General features: G+C 44.2%; 1 protein-coding gene across 1 annotated transcript in view; it reads right to left on the minus strand.

Annotated features, from left to right (window-relative positions):
- Positions 1-6,659: 6,659 nt before the first annotated feature.
- Positions 6,660-13,838, minus strand: part of ZNF831 (zinc finger protein 831) — a 69,604-nt gene continuing 62,425 nt past the window's right edge. Inside the window, exons 4-5 of the mRNA XM_045814641.2 lie at positions 12,699-12,862; positions 6,660-11,699 (exon numbers count right to left, since the gene is read on the minus strand). Of these exons, the coding sequence (XP_045670597.2) occupies positions 10,854-11,699; positions 12,699-12,862 (1,010 nt within the window). The 3' untranslated portion in view covers positions 6,660-10,853. The remainder of the gene's footprint in view (positions 11,700-12,698; positions 12,863-13,838) is intronic.

The following is a 13,838-nucleotide window of genomic DNA, read 5'->3' on the forward strand; positions in this document are numbered from 1 at the left end:
CTTCCTACTCCATGAGTCCCACAAGACACAACACTGGATGGCAGACATCTGGAATCTTCTGGATGTTAAAGTGACCTTCTTCTTTCATCTTTTCAACCAGATGAACACAAAAATTGCAAGGCAATTCAAGCCACCTACTCCTTAATTACAAGGTTTACGGACTGCAGTTCTCAAATCCCGTGGTTGACTGATCCTTTAAGTACTTCGTTTTATAGCTTAGAGGATCCCATGTAGATGGTCTGTTGTGGAAATTACAGTGGCCAGCTTCAACAGGATGACGGAAACCTAAACAGGTCTGTACGGAATTTTGCACAGCTCTGCACAGTGCCCCCTTGGGCCACACTGAAAGAAGCTAATTTAATCTTAGGTACCTCCTATTCTCAAAAACAATACCAACTTTCTCGGCAGGACTGCCATTCACATTTTAAACCAATTTCCAGCTTTCCAGTCCTAGAAGAACTTTCCTAGATCCCCAAGCATGGTGTGAAATTTTAGGTCATACTGTTCAGGATAAAAGCACACTGCTTAACTCTGCCCATGGAATCCTCCAGATTCAGCCTTGTCTCACAGTTTCATTCCTGCTTCCCTGTGGCCCACGTGCCACACCTGTCATCTCCTCCTCCAGCTGAGAGCTCCTTCACTGGGAGCACCGCTACCCTCATCCCAGATCAGCTTTCTGGGTTCAGCCCAAAGGCTCCCTGATTCTGTTGATCCCCCCAGATTATTCTCTTTTCTCACCTGGCATCGTCCCTTGTTAGCATTTGTTAAGTTGTAAGTAAATAATATAGAATATTTTGTTTAATGACATCTTCTCTACCAGGCTGTGCTGGGCAGATGGCAGATGCTCAGTACATATTTGTTGGATAGGAAGGAAGGGAGGAAGGAAGAAAGGGAGGAAGGGAGGAAAGGAGGAAGAAAGGAAGGAAGGAAAGAAAGGAGGGGAGGGGGTGAGGGGGGGAGGAAGGAAGGGAGGAGAGCGGGAAGGGAAGGGAATGAGGGAGGATGGGCCAGCAGGGAAGCTTACTGGAGCAGACACCACGGTGTGCCACCCCAATCCCCCTAATGAAGGGCTGCTGCCCCAGCTGCTGGAGCGCTGTCTGCAGGCAGCCTTTAGCTGCTGGTCCCTCCAAGGCCTGCCTGGGCCACAGACAGCCACCTCCCCCAGGGTCACAGCCCTTCTCCAATGCACCCCATGGATTGGCCTTGACTTCTTTGTATTAGAGCTCAGCCCCTCCCTCTGCCTTTTCTGCTCTCTATGCTACTTTACACAGGTTTCGGTCATCCCAAGGGCCCTCTCAAACCAACCTCTAACACTAAACTCTGTTTCAGAGTCTGCTTCCAGGGAAAGCCAGTCTGAAACTCTCATAAACCTCTCTTTGCAAATGGATGCTCTTCAAAGCCTAGGAAGAGCCAGCCCCTCAAACTCAGGTTCCAGTGAGGAAAATCCGGGTGATATTTCCCAGCTGCTCCTCTAAGTTGAACCGTAACAGTTCTGGCAAAATCCTTAGAAGAAACAGCCTTTCTGGAACCACCACTGGATCAGCAATGAGGCATCTAGAAGTTTCTTTCACCTGATTGAAAGTAATTTTAAAAGTAGAAAAAGTCACAGAAAGTGTAGCCTGGTGCCTGGCAACATACCAAATACCCAATAAATGTTTGTTGAAACAATGAAAGCTTCTTTATTTCCTTGTTCTCTGTTTCTCCCCTAAGAATTTAAAACCAGAAAAAGATAATAAGACTAACACATTCAGCCCCATGCAGTTATTTTCTTCAAATCACTTGTTTTTAGCACAAAAGGGATAACTACTTGTGATGTATTTTTCCATTATTTTCTTTGTGCAGGAGGTTTTTAAATTAATTTATTCTCTCTCTGCATCAGGTTGTCTTATAATTGAAGATGTGAAGTGTTTGTCTTCCACAGGCTTTCTGGTGATGTCTTTCTGCTGTTAGCATCTTCTTTGTCTACGCTTGTGATCCCTGCCAAACTGCCCACGGAACAGCAACTCAAGTGCATAAATTATAAGACCACATAGGCGCTGCTCACATCTCTGAGTCTAAATGTCTTAGGACAGAAGTTTTCTTTTTGCAAAACAAACACAATCAAACCTTGATTAACCAGAACATTTGGGGAATGGGATAGTCAGGATAATTTAATTTTCTGGGTAATTTCCAGTTAACCAGAAATTCATCAGTATTTTAAAACCCTGATGCAGAGAATCTTTATAAAATGTATTGTTCTTCTTTGTACTTTTAGTAAGGACGGTAGAACATAATGGAACATTTCAGAGGCAGAAGGTGATCGCGTCATGGCAAGAATGCTGGATTTCAGGACTGAAGCCCAGGTGTGGTCACAGCTAACTCTGACTCAAACTAGGACAAAATCCTCTGGTTCTCAGTTTTCCCTAAAAAGACGAAAGCACAAGCCAACAAACCGGCTCAGCTTAGCCAAATCCGAAAGCTTCCTGGTGCCTACATCAGTATCCATTCCCTTTCCTTCTTTTTGGCTCTGGAGGTCCAAGAAGACTGTATGAGAGTTTGGGTTGCATTCACCCTCACAGTAAAATCCGAGCTTTTGATCTAGAAATATTTCCTGAATGTCTACTCAATACTCAAACACCTGTGCACATGGCTTTACCTTCCCACGTCCTGGTTCTTTCTCCTCAAGGTGGAATGAAGAGTAGAAAAAGCAAATGAGATTCAGGGTAAACCGAACCGTAACCAACAGATGGCCTACTGTGTGCAGACTCTGTAAGCACGTCCTCGTGCACCGTGATGCTGTGGCAAGTGTGCTGGCCTGGGACATGGAGCCTGGACTCTACTTCAGGTCCAGTGTCATCACCAGTATGAGGAGCGAGCTGTCCTTGGGTCTCTCGTGGACTGTAACCTCACGTCCTGAACCCTGGGCTCTCGACCTCAGGACTAGCTTGGTGGACTGGACTTTTTTTTTTTTTTTTTTTTAAAGATTTTATTTATTTATGTGACAGAGAGACAGCCAGCGAGAGAGGGAACACAGCAGGGGGAGTGGGAGAGGAAGAAGCAGGCTCACAGTGGAAGAGCCTGATGTGGGACTCGATCCCGGATCGCCAGGATCACGCCCTGAGCCGAAGGCAGACGCTTTAACGACTGCGCCACCCAGGCGCCCCGGACTGGACGTTTTTGTATGGGGCCAGCCTGTGCACACCACAGGACAGAGGCCAGCAGCACCCCTTGCCCCAAGCCAAGAAATCAGAACTGTCTTTAGAAACTGTCCAATGTTCCCCTTTCATCCAATCGCCCTCTTTGGAGAACCACTGTCTTTAAGGGTGATCGCTTAACCTCAGCTGAGAAAAAGAATCCAGGACTGAGATCATCAAGGCATCAAATATTTGATGGCTTCTGTCAAAGGAATGAGTCTAAAACAGTGCCCACCTGCTACTGATCCAAGAGGCATTCACCCCTAAGTGTTGGGTACTTATAAATCAGCATGAAGTCACCATCCTTGGGTCAGGATATACCACTGACACTTACTGAAGCGACCAAGAAAGTAAGGAAATGTACAAACACAAGACTCATGAGATCACTCTGCAACATTCTCTGCTTCGTGTGAGAAGGACTGAGGGGGCTGGCACGAAGTGGGATAGATCCTAATACAGAAATGATTTCTCCTGCTTTACTGAGGACAGTAAGAGAAAAATGTTTATTTGCATTAAACGTTTTGAATTAGGGTGAGACAGATCCTCTCTAATATCCCCGTTAGTACCATCTGATATCACATGGTTTACATACTCATCTGTCTGCTTGGTTAATGAACGGACGCTCCCTCATCCCAAGTAAAAGCTCCATAGACCCTGCCTTCAATCCCATAGCCGCCGATGCCTACTACATGCTTAAGCACTCAGTAAACATCGGTTGAACAAACAGGATGGAGAAGATAATGGGAAAGTGTTGATACATTCTGAAATTGGTGGACAGAAACTTCACTATATGCTTTTGTTCATCTCTGATAATAAGGAACGGGGCTGGGCCAAATCACTCATCTTAGAGTCTTTCTTTCCTCTCCTTGACTAGCAGTGAGCCACTTCATCCGCTTACTTAACAAATGTGCATTAATATCTGCTGGGAGCCAGGCACTGTTTCAGCTGCTGAGAACACCCAGCTCCAAGGAGATCCCTCCTGGGCAACATATGTGGCCATCTCATTTCCTAGCTCACTGGCCCCGCTCCACTCAGTTCTCGAACAAAAAGAAGACTTTTTGTGTAGGTCCTCAATGTATGGCCTCTACGTGTGTGCAGAAATCCTTAGAGCAAATGTGTCTGACTTGAACACTAGCATATAGAAAAAACAAGCCTAGATATCCAGCCTTTCATTTATAATGGAGTCAAGGCCTCATTTCTGCCAAATTATATCCCATTTCACACTACGTACACACAGAAGACAACCAGATCTCTACTGTGGCCAGAGACAGGCCTGGGTTACTCTGCTCCAGATGCTAAACATATAAAACCACCAACTTCTTATAGGAATCCATTCACTCATGCATTTACACAGAAAAACAATTCACTTACTTCTGGGCAGAAGTCACCAAATGCTCAATCATAAAGGGTGTTGAATCTGCCTTTGGAGGGAGACTGAAAGCAGATGTCTGTCACAGCTGGAGACCAAGGTCCTAGGCGCCACAGAGCAAGTCCTTCTGCATTCACAGCCCCGAAGACCAACAGGCTGTCACCAAGCAGGAGACTGGAAAGCTGCTCTCCATGGTTCTTGGTGCAGCCAAATCCATTCGCTTCAAATCCGAAAGTATGGAAGCAGGTCCTGCAGCAGAATTGATGGTAGTCCTTGCAGTTGGGCACAAATCCCTAACTGTGCCTTCCTGTATATCATCTGGTACTCACCAACCAACCAACCGATCAACCAACCAAACACCAAAACAATAAAAAAAATATGTTTTTATCACAAGATATTATGTAACTATTCCTTTGCAACTGAAAGATGGGATAATCCTTTGATTTAGAATGTTAATTACTCATCTATAAAGTTTGACTGATGAAACTTAACTGATAAACCTACAATTCTACTTCTGGTCACCAGTTCTTTTGGCTTGGAGAAAAAATGGGGAGAGAGCTGTGCTTACCAGGAACTAGAATAATTAAAGACACTAACAATGCATGTACCTTTCAGATTCACTCAATGCTTCTGCAAGTGTGAGGGATATACCACTGGTAGTGTAAATTTGATATTTAACTGGTACATGGGTGAGTCATTTTTAATAGCTAAGTTTACTGCGGATCAGAAAATAAGCAAAACTATCAAATTCAGGCTGAGATTTCGCCGATATTATTATTTAGGTCAATAGTCACTTCTTGAAGACAAGGAATAATAAAGAAGACGTAGTATATATACACAGTGGAATATTACTCGGTCATAAAAAAAGAATGAAATCTTGCCATCTGTGACAACATGGATGAACCCAGAGGATATAATGCTAAGTGAAATAAGTCAAACACAGAAAGACAAACACCATATGATTTCACTTACATACAAAATCGAAAAAACAAAAACAAACAGATACTCTAAAATACAGAGAACAAACTGGGTGGTCGCCATAGGGTAAGTGGGTAGGGGGATGGGAGAAATAAGGGGATTGGGAGGTACAAACTTCCAGTTATAAAAGAGTAAGTCACAGAGATAAAAAGCACAGCATAGGGAATACAGTCAATAACATTATAATAATGTTGTATAGTGACAGATGGTGACTACACTTAACATTGAGAATTGCTTAAAACTGTTGAATCACTATATTGTACACCTAAAACTAATATAACATTTCATGTCAACTATATTTCAACAAAAAAATTTCCTTAAGTAAAAGCATGTGGAAAACAAGATGAGTTAAACAGAAGTATTAAGTAAATAATATACCCACATGTGGACACATGGCAAAAAGCATTAAGATGATTCTCAAATGACTGAAGTTTGGAAATAATGGGTTATTACTAGTAGAGTTTGACTAGTTAGCAAAAAAAAAAACAAAAAAACAAAAAACTCAGATCCATCAATAAGTATATCTGTGCCTTCCGTATTTCCATTCGTACTTTTTCTCCCAATGCATTGTGTCTCCATTGACTTCAAGTGCCTTCCAGAGGTATCGGTGTAGAAGACTAGATTGTATTGGTATGTAAAAGAATTCTACTTATTCTTGTGAAGAATACATGAACTATCTTCATAAGGAGGCATTGTTTTGAATTAAGAATGTTTTTTCTGTTCATGAATAATATTAAATATCCAAGAAACATCAATTCTGAGGGGAAAAGTTTTGGATTATTGCACTGTGGATAGTGCCCTCATGTGGCTTCAAAACTTAGCTACATTTAAGAATTTAAAAACACGTTTTTAAGTTAAGAAGTCTAAAATATGGCAGACAATGACAAATGAGACACGTGGGAAATGGAAACCGCACAAGAAAATGTGGTAATTTGCCATTACCCAATCCTTTTGTTGAGTGGAATGGGATACCAATATGGCGGACTGGATGTCTGGTTAACTACGTGGGAATAATCAGATATTATTCATACAGGATACTACCTGTGATAGTTTCAATTAAAATGTTAACAAATCACACAAGACATTTTTCTTTTCAATTTTATTTTTATCAAAACAAAATAATTTAACCATATAAAGAAGGAGATAAATTTCAACAAACAACCGAGAGGCCAATAGCTTTCCTGATTATGAACAATCAAGAGAGCAGTAAGTTCTGAACAGTTGACTGCATATAGGAGATGTTGAGTCATCCTCTAGGGCTCCAAGTGACAGAGACAGACTACTTTTCCTGGCTCCTTTTCTTCCAATGGTGAAGCTATATGCTCAAATGTTCCTAGACTTCTTCACATCAAATTATACATGTGCCCGCATAAGAACAAAGCATGGGTGAAGAAAACTGTACAGGTGCAAATCTAGCGCACAAACTTTTCTGGGTCCTGACACCTCTATTTACTGAGTTCTGAAAGATAAAGACATAAAACTGTGCTTAAATATCAAGAAATGTAGTGTTTCAAAAGCCAAAGAGAACTCTGGAAATCACAACGGAAGTGAGGAAAAACACACGAGTTCTGTTTGCTGCAGTTGTAGAAATCTGATCACCATGGAGTCGGGCAGACCATTTTCTCCTCACCATATTAAATTATGTCTGGGGAGTTGAGCAGCAGCACATTCCAATAATGATGACAGTTTCCATAACTATAAAAATCTGCTGCACCAGGCAAATTTTGTGCAAAATGCAAATTTCTATGCTAGGGAAAAAATGAATAATGTGATCATTCTAAGTAATGAATGTAAATGCAAGGAAATACTTTTTGGCATAAGGCTGCAACTCGTTCATCTTTCATGCCAAGAACTGTGGTCGCAATGCATTCTTGCAAGGCTACCCTTCCCATCTGAGCCTTAGAAGAGGAATTTTAGGAAGAGAAAGTGTAACTTGCCCTCAGTTACCCATCATGCTGCTGGCAGGGTTTGATTAGAATCCAGAGGCACCTTCACCCATCTTTTTTTAATCTCTCGGCAAATGAACCATAGGCTCTCTCGGGTTGTGAATCAAAGGGATAGTGGCTTCATCCAGAATCTCCAAGGTTATACATAACAGAAGGGATGAGTTGTCCTTCATCATGCCTTACAACAAAGAGGATCCAGGTTGTCTGTTAAACACCATGTGACTTCAAAAGTCATTTAACAGTACAGATTGCCAAGGGGGAAGGTGAAACCTCTTTCCTCCACGCATCTTTAACAAGAGATGTCTGGCCAGGTGTAGGTACAGCTTGAGAGATAAACCAGGTGGTGAGCCTTGAGCATTACGGGCCAGGGCACTTGCATACCTTGCCCTGACAGAACAGCAAAGAATTCAAAGTGCACTTGACTTTAGTCTATGCCAGTGTCCTTGGAGCGGAAGAGGCTGAGCACCATTGGTTAAGACCCTCACCTGAAGGTACAATAAAATTTACAGCCCTAGGGAGAGGGAGGAGTCCCTGATCTATAAACTGTAGTTTGCCTTGTTCTGAAATGAATTTGTTTTTCCTTAACCATGACACAGTGCACACCTGAAGAGTAAAAACTGTAGCAATTTTCAATTGATAATACTGAAATTTTATTTTCAATAACCCAAATTGGGTTCTAGATTGTTGATAAATGTAGCCCTAGGACTGCATTTCTCTTTAAGAAGCCCCACCGGAAAATTAAGATTTATAAAATCAGAGAGTATTTGTTGCTTTATAAAAGGATTCTTCATAAAAAAAATTATACCTTAGGATGATTTCCAATAGCCAACTCCCCTAGAGTCACTCAACATATTTTTTTGTTTTTTTTTTAAATCCATTGGAATATAGCTTTTTACAAATTCATGCTGATATAAAGTAAGGTACCCTTGTAAACACTGCCATCCATTGCTAAATGACCAACTGACAGGATGGCTTGGCAACCTGCTCGCCTTGGTGAGAGACACAGGAAGTCAAAGAGATGGAATCAATGTTCCACCATATTGGATCCAGGATGGGATGTGGCAGCCAGCAATGGTGGCTCTTAAAAGGACAGAGCTCCCACCACCATCTGGAGGTCAGTGCTATTTGGAGCTGTGACTTACAGATTTAGATCAGTGATCCTGCTGACAGCTTAGCAGCCACCAGGGAAGAAGTATCTGGAAGATAGTTTTCTTCTCCTAACCAGTGTGTCCCCAAAGTAGTCAATCCAGCCCACAGCCAATGTCTTCCCCTCACAAGGCAGTGTTCTGGTTTCACTTTCAATTTTTGAATTATGAGCCAAGTGTATAAACTGGATGACTGTACCCCAAATCTGCAACTCCGAGGAAAAAAATCATATGGAGCGTCTCTGGCTCACGTTCTTCATGGCAATACTTGGCTGAAGGTGTTGATGCTTCAGTTCTTCATGGTCCCCCCTGAAATGTCTTGTGTGGGAGGTCCCTCCCCATGGGACCACCTCGGAGCCCCCAAACCTCCACAAGTAAAGGAGAGGGAGCTCACCTGACAAGGATTAGAGCCTGGAGACGCATCCAGCTCATCTGGTCCAACTCTGATTCTCATCTGGAGAAACTGAGGTGTGGAGGATAGGTGTCTTACCCAAGATTTCCCAGCTCAGTAAAGACACAGTCAGGCCTTCAATCTCTCTCCAAGACTCAGCCACTTTCCTAGACCTCCTCTCTCATTACAAGGGCATGGGTCATTCAAAGGTAGATAACCATCACATCACTTTTGTTTGGTTTAAAAGGTACACAATGAAAAAGAAAGTACACAAAGTGAATACCTAGCATCCTTTTACCTCCCTTCTTATGTTTTACTTGGCTGGGCTTGAAATCACTTGAATATTTATGAGCGCATCTCATATATGCTAAGTCACCAGGGGAAGCTGGTCTTGCATTGAAGTTTCCTATGAATAACTCCAAAATTGGAAAACTCACATGATGATACTTGAAACTTGCCCACCTTTAGTCCCAGGCAAGGACGCGTTAGTGTGTTCACGGGTGTGAGATGCTGTGCATTGCTGCTGCTTCTGAAGGTACAAGATGTCATATGAGCATCATCACAACAAAAGCTAAGCCAAAAGAGCTTGGCTATAAATTTCAAATTGTACAAAATCATACCAAAAGCAAGTATAAAATTTTATTGAAATGCAGCAGTGTAAATCTCTAAGTCTTTCCTCTCCCATTTAAGGAGAAGGAGAAGGACCCAGTAAATCTGAGGCTTCGCTCACTGAGCTGGCTGACGTCGATCAGCTATTTTCTTCTGCACAGGGGCGCACTGGCTTGGAATACGGGGGAATTTTATCTGTACTGTTCTGACTTGCACAATACAGAGGCTGATTTAATTTGACAGCAAAGTAACACCAAGCCCCCAAAATAAAATTACTGAGATGTAAAACAGCGTCAAAACTCCAATTAGTTTTGTATCCTTGAAGCTTCTGGAGGAAATCTAAAAGGCTCCCGTCACGATGAGCAGGCATCAATTTAAGCTGTAGAGATTACTAAAATGTAACCCTCTAATTGAAATTGCTCAGAGCACAATATGACAGAAAGAATCAGAGAAAAATAAGCGAATTTTTCCCCCTCGAAAAATGACTCATTACAGAGACTGTTCTATTAACTTTTAACACAGCGTTCCTTTGCAAGAGCTAAAAAAACTGAGGGTTTCAGAGGTCTCAACAGAAAAGGCACTGGGCCCAAGAGCAGTACATGCTTGTGTCACTGGATCATACGTAAGCATTGACCACTGGTGTAACATTTAAAGATAATCAGCATTTTACTAGATCATAGGCATTTTGAAGTGTATTTACAACTTCCACTAAGGACTCAAGTTTTTCTAACCAAACTGTAGTTTTTAATGAATCTGGATTTTGTTTCCAGAATGAACTGATGTATCTTGATGCCCCATTCATACCCCATTTCCTCTACAAGCTACCCCAATTACCCAAGCGTGCTTACCACCTTTGAAGCAAACCCTCAGCTTACTGATGGAGGAAGTTGGTCGACTTGACTCTATGGGTTCCCTTGCACATAAGTATGCCGGTGGTGGCTGTCCTGGTTAATGTCATCTTATGGGATGAGGCCATGGGGGCTGATGCAGAGGACGTGGCTGGGAGGCGAGTGCAGTCATTGTGCGCCAAGCATTCTTAGACTGGGCTCTGTTGCTACCTTTGCCCTGCCTGGCACCTGGTATACTGCAAGGGCTTCTGGGGATTAGGGGCTGGAGTTGGCTGGGGATGCCTTGGAAAGATCCCCAGATGGCTTTCCTCGGATGTAGGTGCTTGGTAAAAGAGAGTTCTGCTGTTCAACCAGCCTAACAGCACTTGGTCTCTGACCACAGGCATTGGAAGCTTCACATCTCTATCACTAAGCGGTCTTCATCGTCACTGCTGGTGTCACTGACCTCCACTCGAGTCTGCTTTCTCAGTCCTTCCAGACCCCTCCTCTTGACAGTTTCTGAAGGGGCTTCAGGGGACTCTCTGGGCTGCCCGGGGTTAGAAGGAACCACACGATCCTTCAGAGCAGTTAATCCAGAGCCTTGACATTTCCTACTGTCATTTCCTGAAGGAGGGTAGGGGACTACCATCTCCCCACCCCCGTAGTGTCCCCCAGTAGGAAAAAATGTCTTGTGTTCCCCTTCCTCTTGGTATGAACCAGCTGAGCCTGGTCCTGATGCTGGAATTTCAAGATGAGTTTTTCCAGTTGACCCCCACAGAACCAAACCTGAAATTCTTTGCCCGGATGAAGGTCTCCCTGGCAGGACTGGTGGTGACCTGCCCTCTGCTCTAGCTTTTCTGTCTGGGGAGCTTTGTGTCAGAGCCTCCCCTGCAGGTCTGTGGTCTTGTGGCTCCGCACTGTGAATTCCCAGGGTTGTGTGACCTGCTCTCTCCCGCGGAGCACAAATGGCAGCCACAGAAGGGGCAACATCCCGGCGGGGAGAAGTGTCTTTGGACTCAAAGGCAGAAGGCTCCTGAGCATCTGAGAAAATGTATGGTGTCGGATGTACTGAGCCTTGCTCCTGGGAGGGCAGTGGCTGGGTTTCCAGCAATCCTGGGCCTAGACGTCTGCCTCGAGACAGAAGGCTGTCATCAGCCACAGCCACAGCCACGCAGGAGTCGGAGTGCTCAGACAGGCCTGACCCGGCAGCAGTGTTCTGAGGGCAGCGGTCACCATGCCCACCAGCAGCTGGAGAAACCGCCTACAAGAAAGTGCCAAGGAAAACAAATGGGGGATAAAAGGTTAATTGGTACAAAAACAAAAAAACAAAAAACAACTTGTGGTCAGAAACATGGTCCTCAATGAAACTAGGTCTTGAGTTCTTAACAATTCTTTACCAAGAGTGAACTTCAACAGGATGCCCTCAACCAGCTTCCATTAATAACTAACTGGTGCATTAACTCGAGGAAAACTCCTTGTCGACACAAAATAGGTTGCTGATTACCCCCCCCCTTTATTCCTTTCTTCTACCGATCTTCCTAGTTCTTATGTTCCATAGATGAGAGAAACCATATGATAATCAGAAGGGGGAATGAAGCATGAGAGACTATGGACTCTGAGAAACAAACTGAGGGCTTCAGAGGGGAGGGGGGTGGGGGATTGGGATAGGCTGGTGATGGGTAGTAAGGAGGGCACGTATTGCATGCTGCACTGGGTGTTATGCGCAACTAATGAATCATCGAACTTTACATCAAAATAAAATAAAATAAAATAAATAGGTTGCTGAGATTGCTACATGTTTTTATCTGGCTTTGTGAAAAACCAGATTACTCAATGACCCCCCCCCCCCCAGTTCTGAGCCTCCAATGGTAAGTTACCACCGCTCGTGAGGAAGACACGCTACTTTCTAGTGCCTCGAACTTCAGTTTCTCCAGAGGAGCAGCTTTTGAAGCGTGGTCTGGATCAGCATTTTTGTGCTGTTCGACCCACGCCCCCCCCCCAGTGACGTCATGTCACCGTGGTCCCTGCAGCACGGCCGCATCTCTGTCCTACTCAGGTACGAAGTAAAAGCGTATTGAGGACTTTCAGTGACCATCCCATTCTTTCAGTGCACGATGTCTGGAGGTGTCTGTGCACCTACTGGACTTTGTGTGCTGGGTGGTGGTGTGAGTTCTGCCACCCGGGACGCCAACAACAAGCAAAGGAGAGCCATGAATCTAGACATCCCATGGACAGAGACGGCTCAGAACTGTGGTCTCACCTTCATGGTTACTTGGTCTATTCCACTGCCGGCCCTTGAACTTGTGCTGGGAGAGAAGCTTCCCGAGGTTTGTCTGGAGCCATCCTCCTCCCCCTTCTCTCTGTGCCCACAACCAACAGGAGATTCTGAAGAGGCACGAGATGGCTCCTCTTGCAGATTCAGACCTAAAACGGGGAGGCACACTTACACACACCCAAAGTGATAGTATCAGCAAATGGGGGTTCCCTAGGACTTTGTCTTCCTCCACAGCTCGGGATTCATTAACCCGCATCTCCCACAATGTGCAGGGGAATGCCACTTACCTTGAGCCACTTCACACAGTCCAATAAAATGTCTCCAATTCCACTAAGAAATAGTAAAACCATTTCCCAAGGCAGAAAAATCCCTAAATTACATATTTTTTTTCATGGATGCTTTTCATCAGAGCCATCTTCCTGGCCACCTTTAGACCAGGTTAGTTCATTTCAGGTTGGCATGGATTCTCTGGCCATGCAACCAGGGTGGAGGATGGAAATTTCCGTCCCTATGGAAATGAGGTTTTGTCTCCATTAGAGCACCGGGCAGCAGGAAGCCGGGTTGGTTTTGGTGGTGGTTATTCTTGTGATCTGGGCTGGGAGGGGGCGACAAAGACGGGACCTTGACAGCATCCACCGAACAGCAGTGCCCCCTCAAGGAGGCAGCGGCCTCCCCTCCCACCTCACCGCACTCACTCTCCTTTTATCATAGTGCCTGGGATTCAGGTCAGAAGCACCACCGAATTGTAGAGAGGATGGATTACATCATGAGATGAGATCAGAAAAAGTTCTAGAACGGCTGTGCCACCAGAGAAAAGCATTAGACCCCCTTCAAATTTGCTTTCATGTTGATTAAAGTTACATACGCACAGATTTCAAAAAGTCGAAGCTTTCTACTTATTAAGAAAAAGAGCAACGCTTGCCCACCCACTCGTCTTTTCCCGCTTTGGATTCTTTTGATATTTATCTCCTTCCCTTTTAATAACATGCTTATAGCATCACTTCTTGATTTTTTTTTTTCAGGTGGAGGAGAGCGTGTGACTTCTCATGAGGGGAGAGGAGCGTTCACCTCTTTCTCCAGCACCCCTGGACCAAAAACCTTCACCCCCCACCACCACGCGCCATG

The sequence above is a fragment of the Ursus americanus genome, chromosome 22 (assembly GCF_024610735.1).
Source record: "Ursus americanus isolate L20-20 chromosome 22, mUrsAme1.1.p, whole genome shotgun sequence".
NCBI lineage: Eukaryota > Metazoa > Chordata > Mammalia > Carnivora > Ursidae > Ursus > Ursus americanus.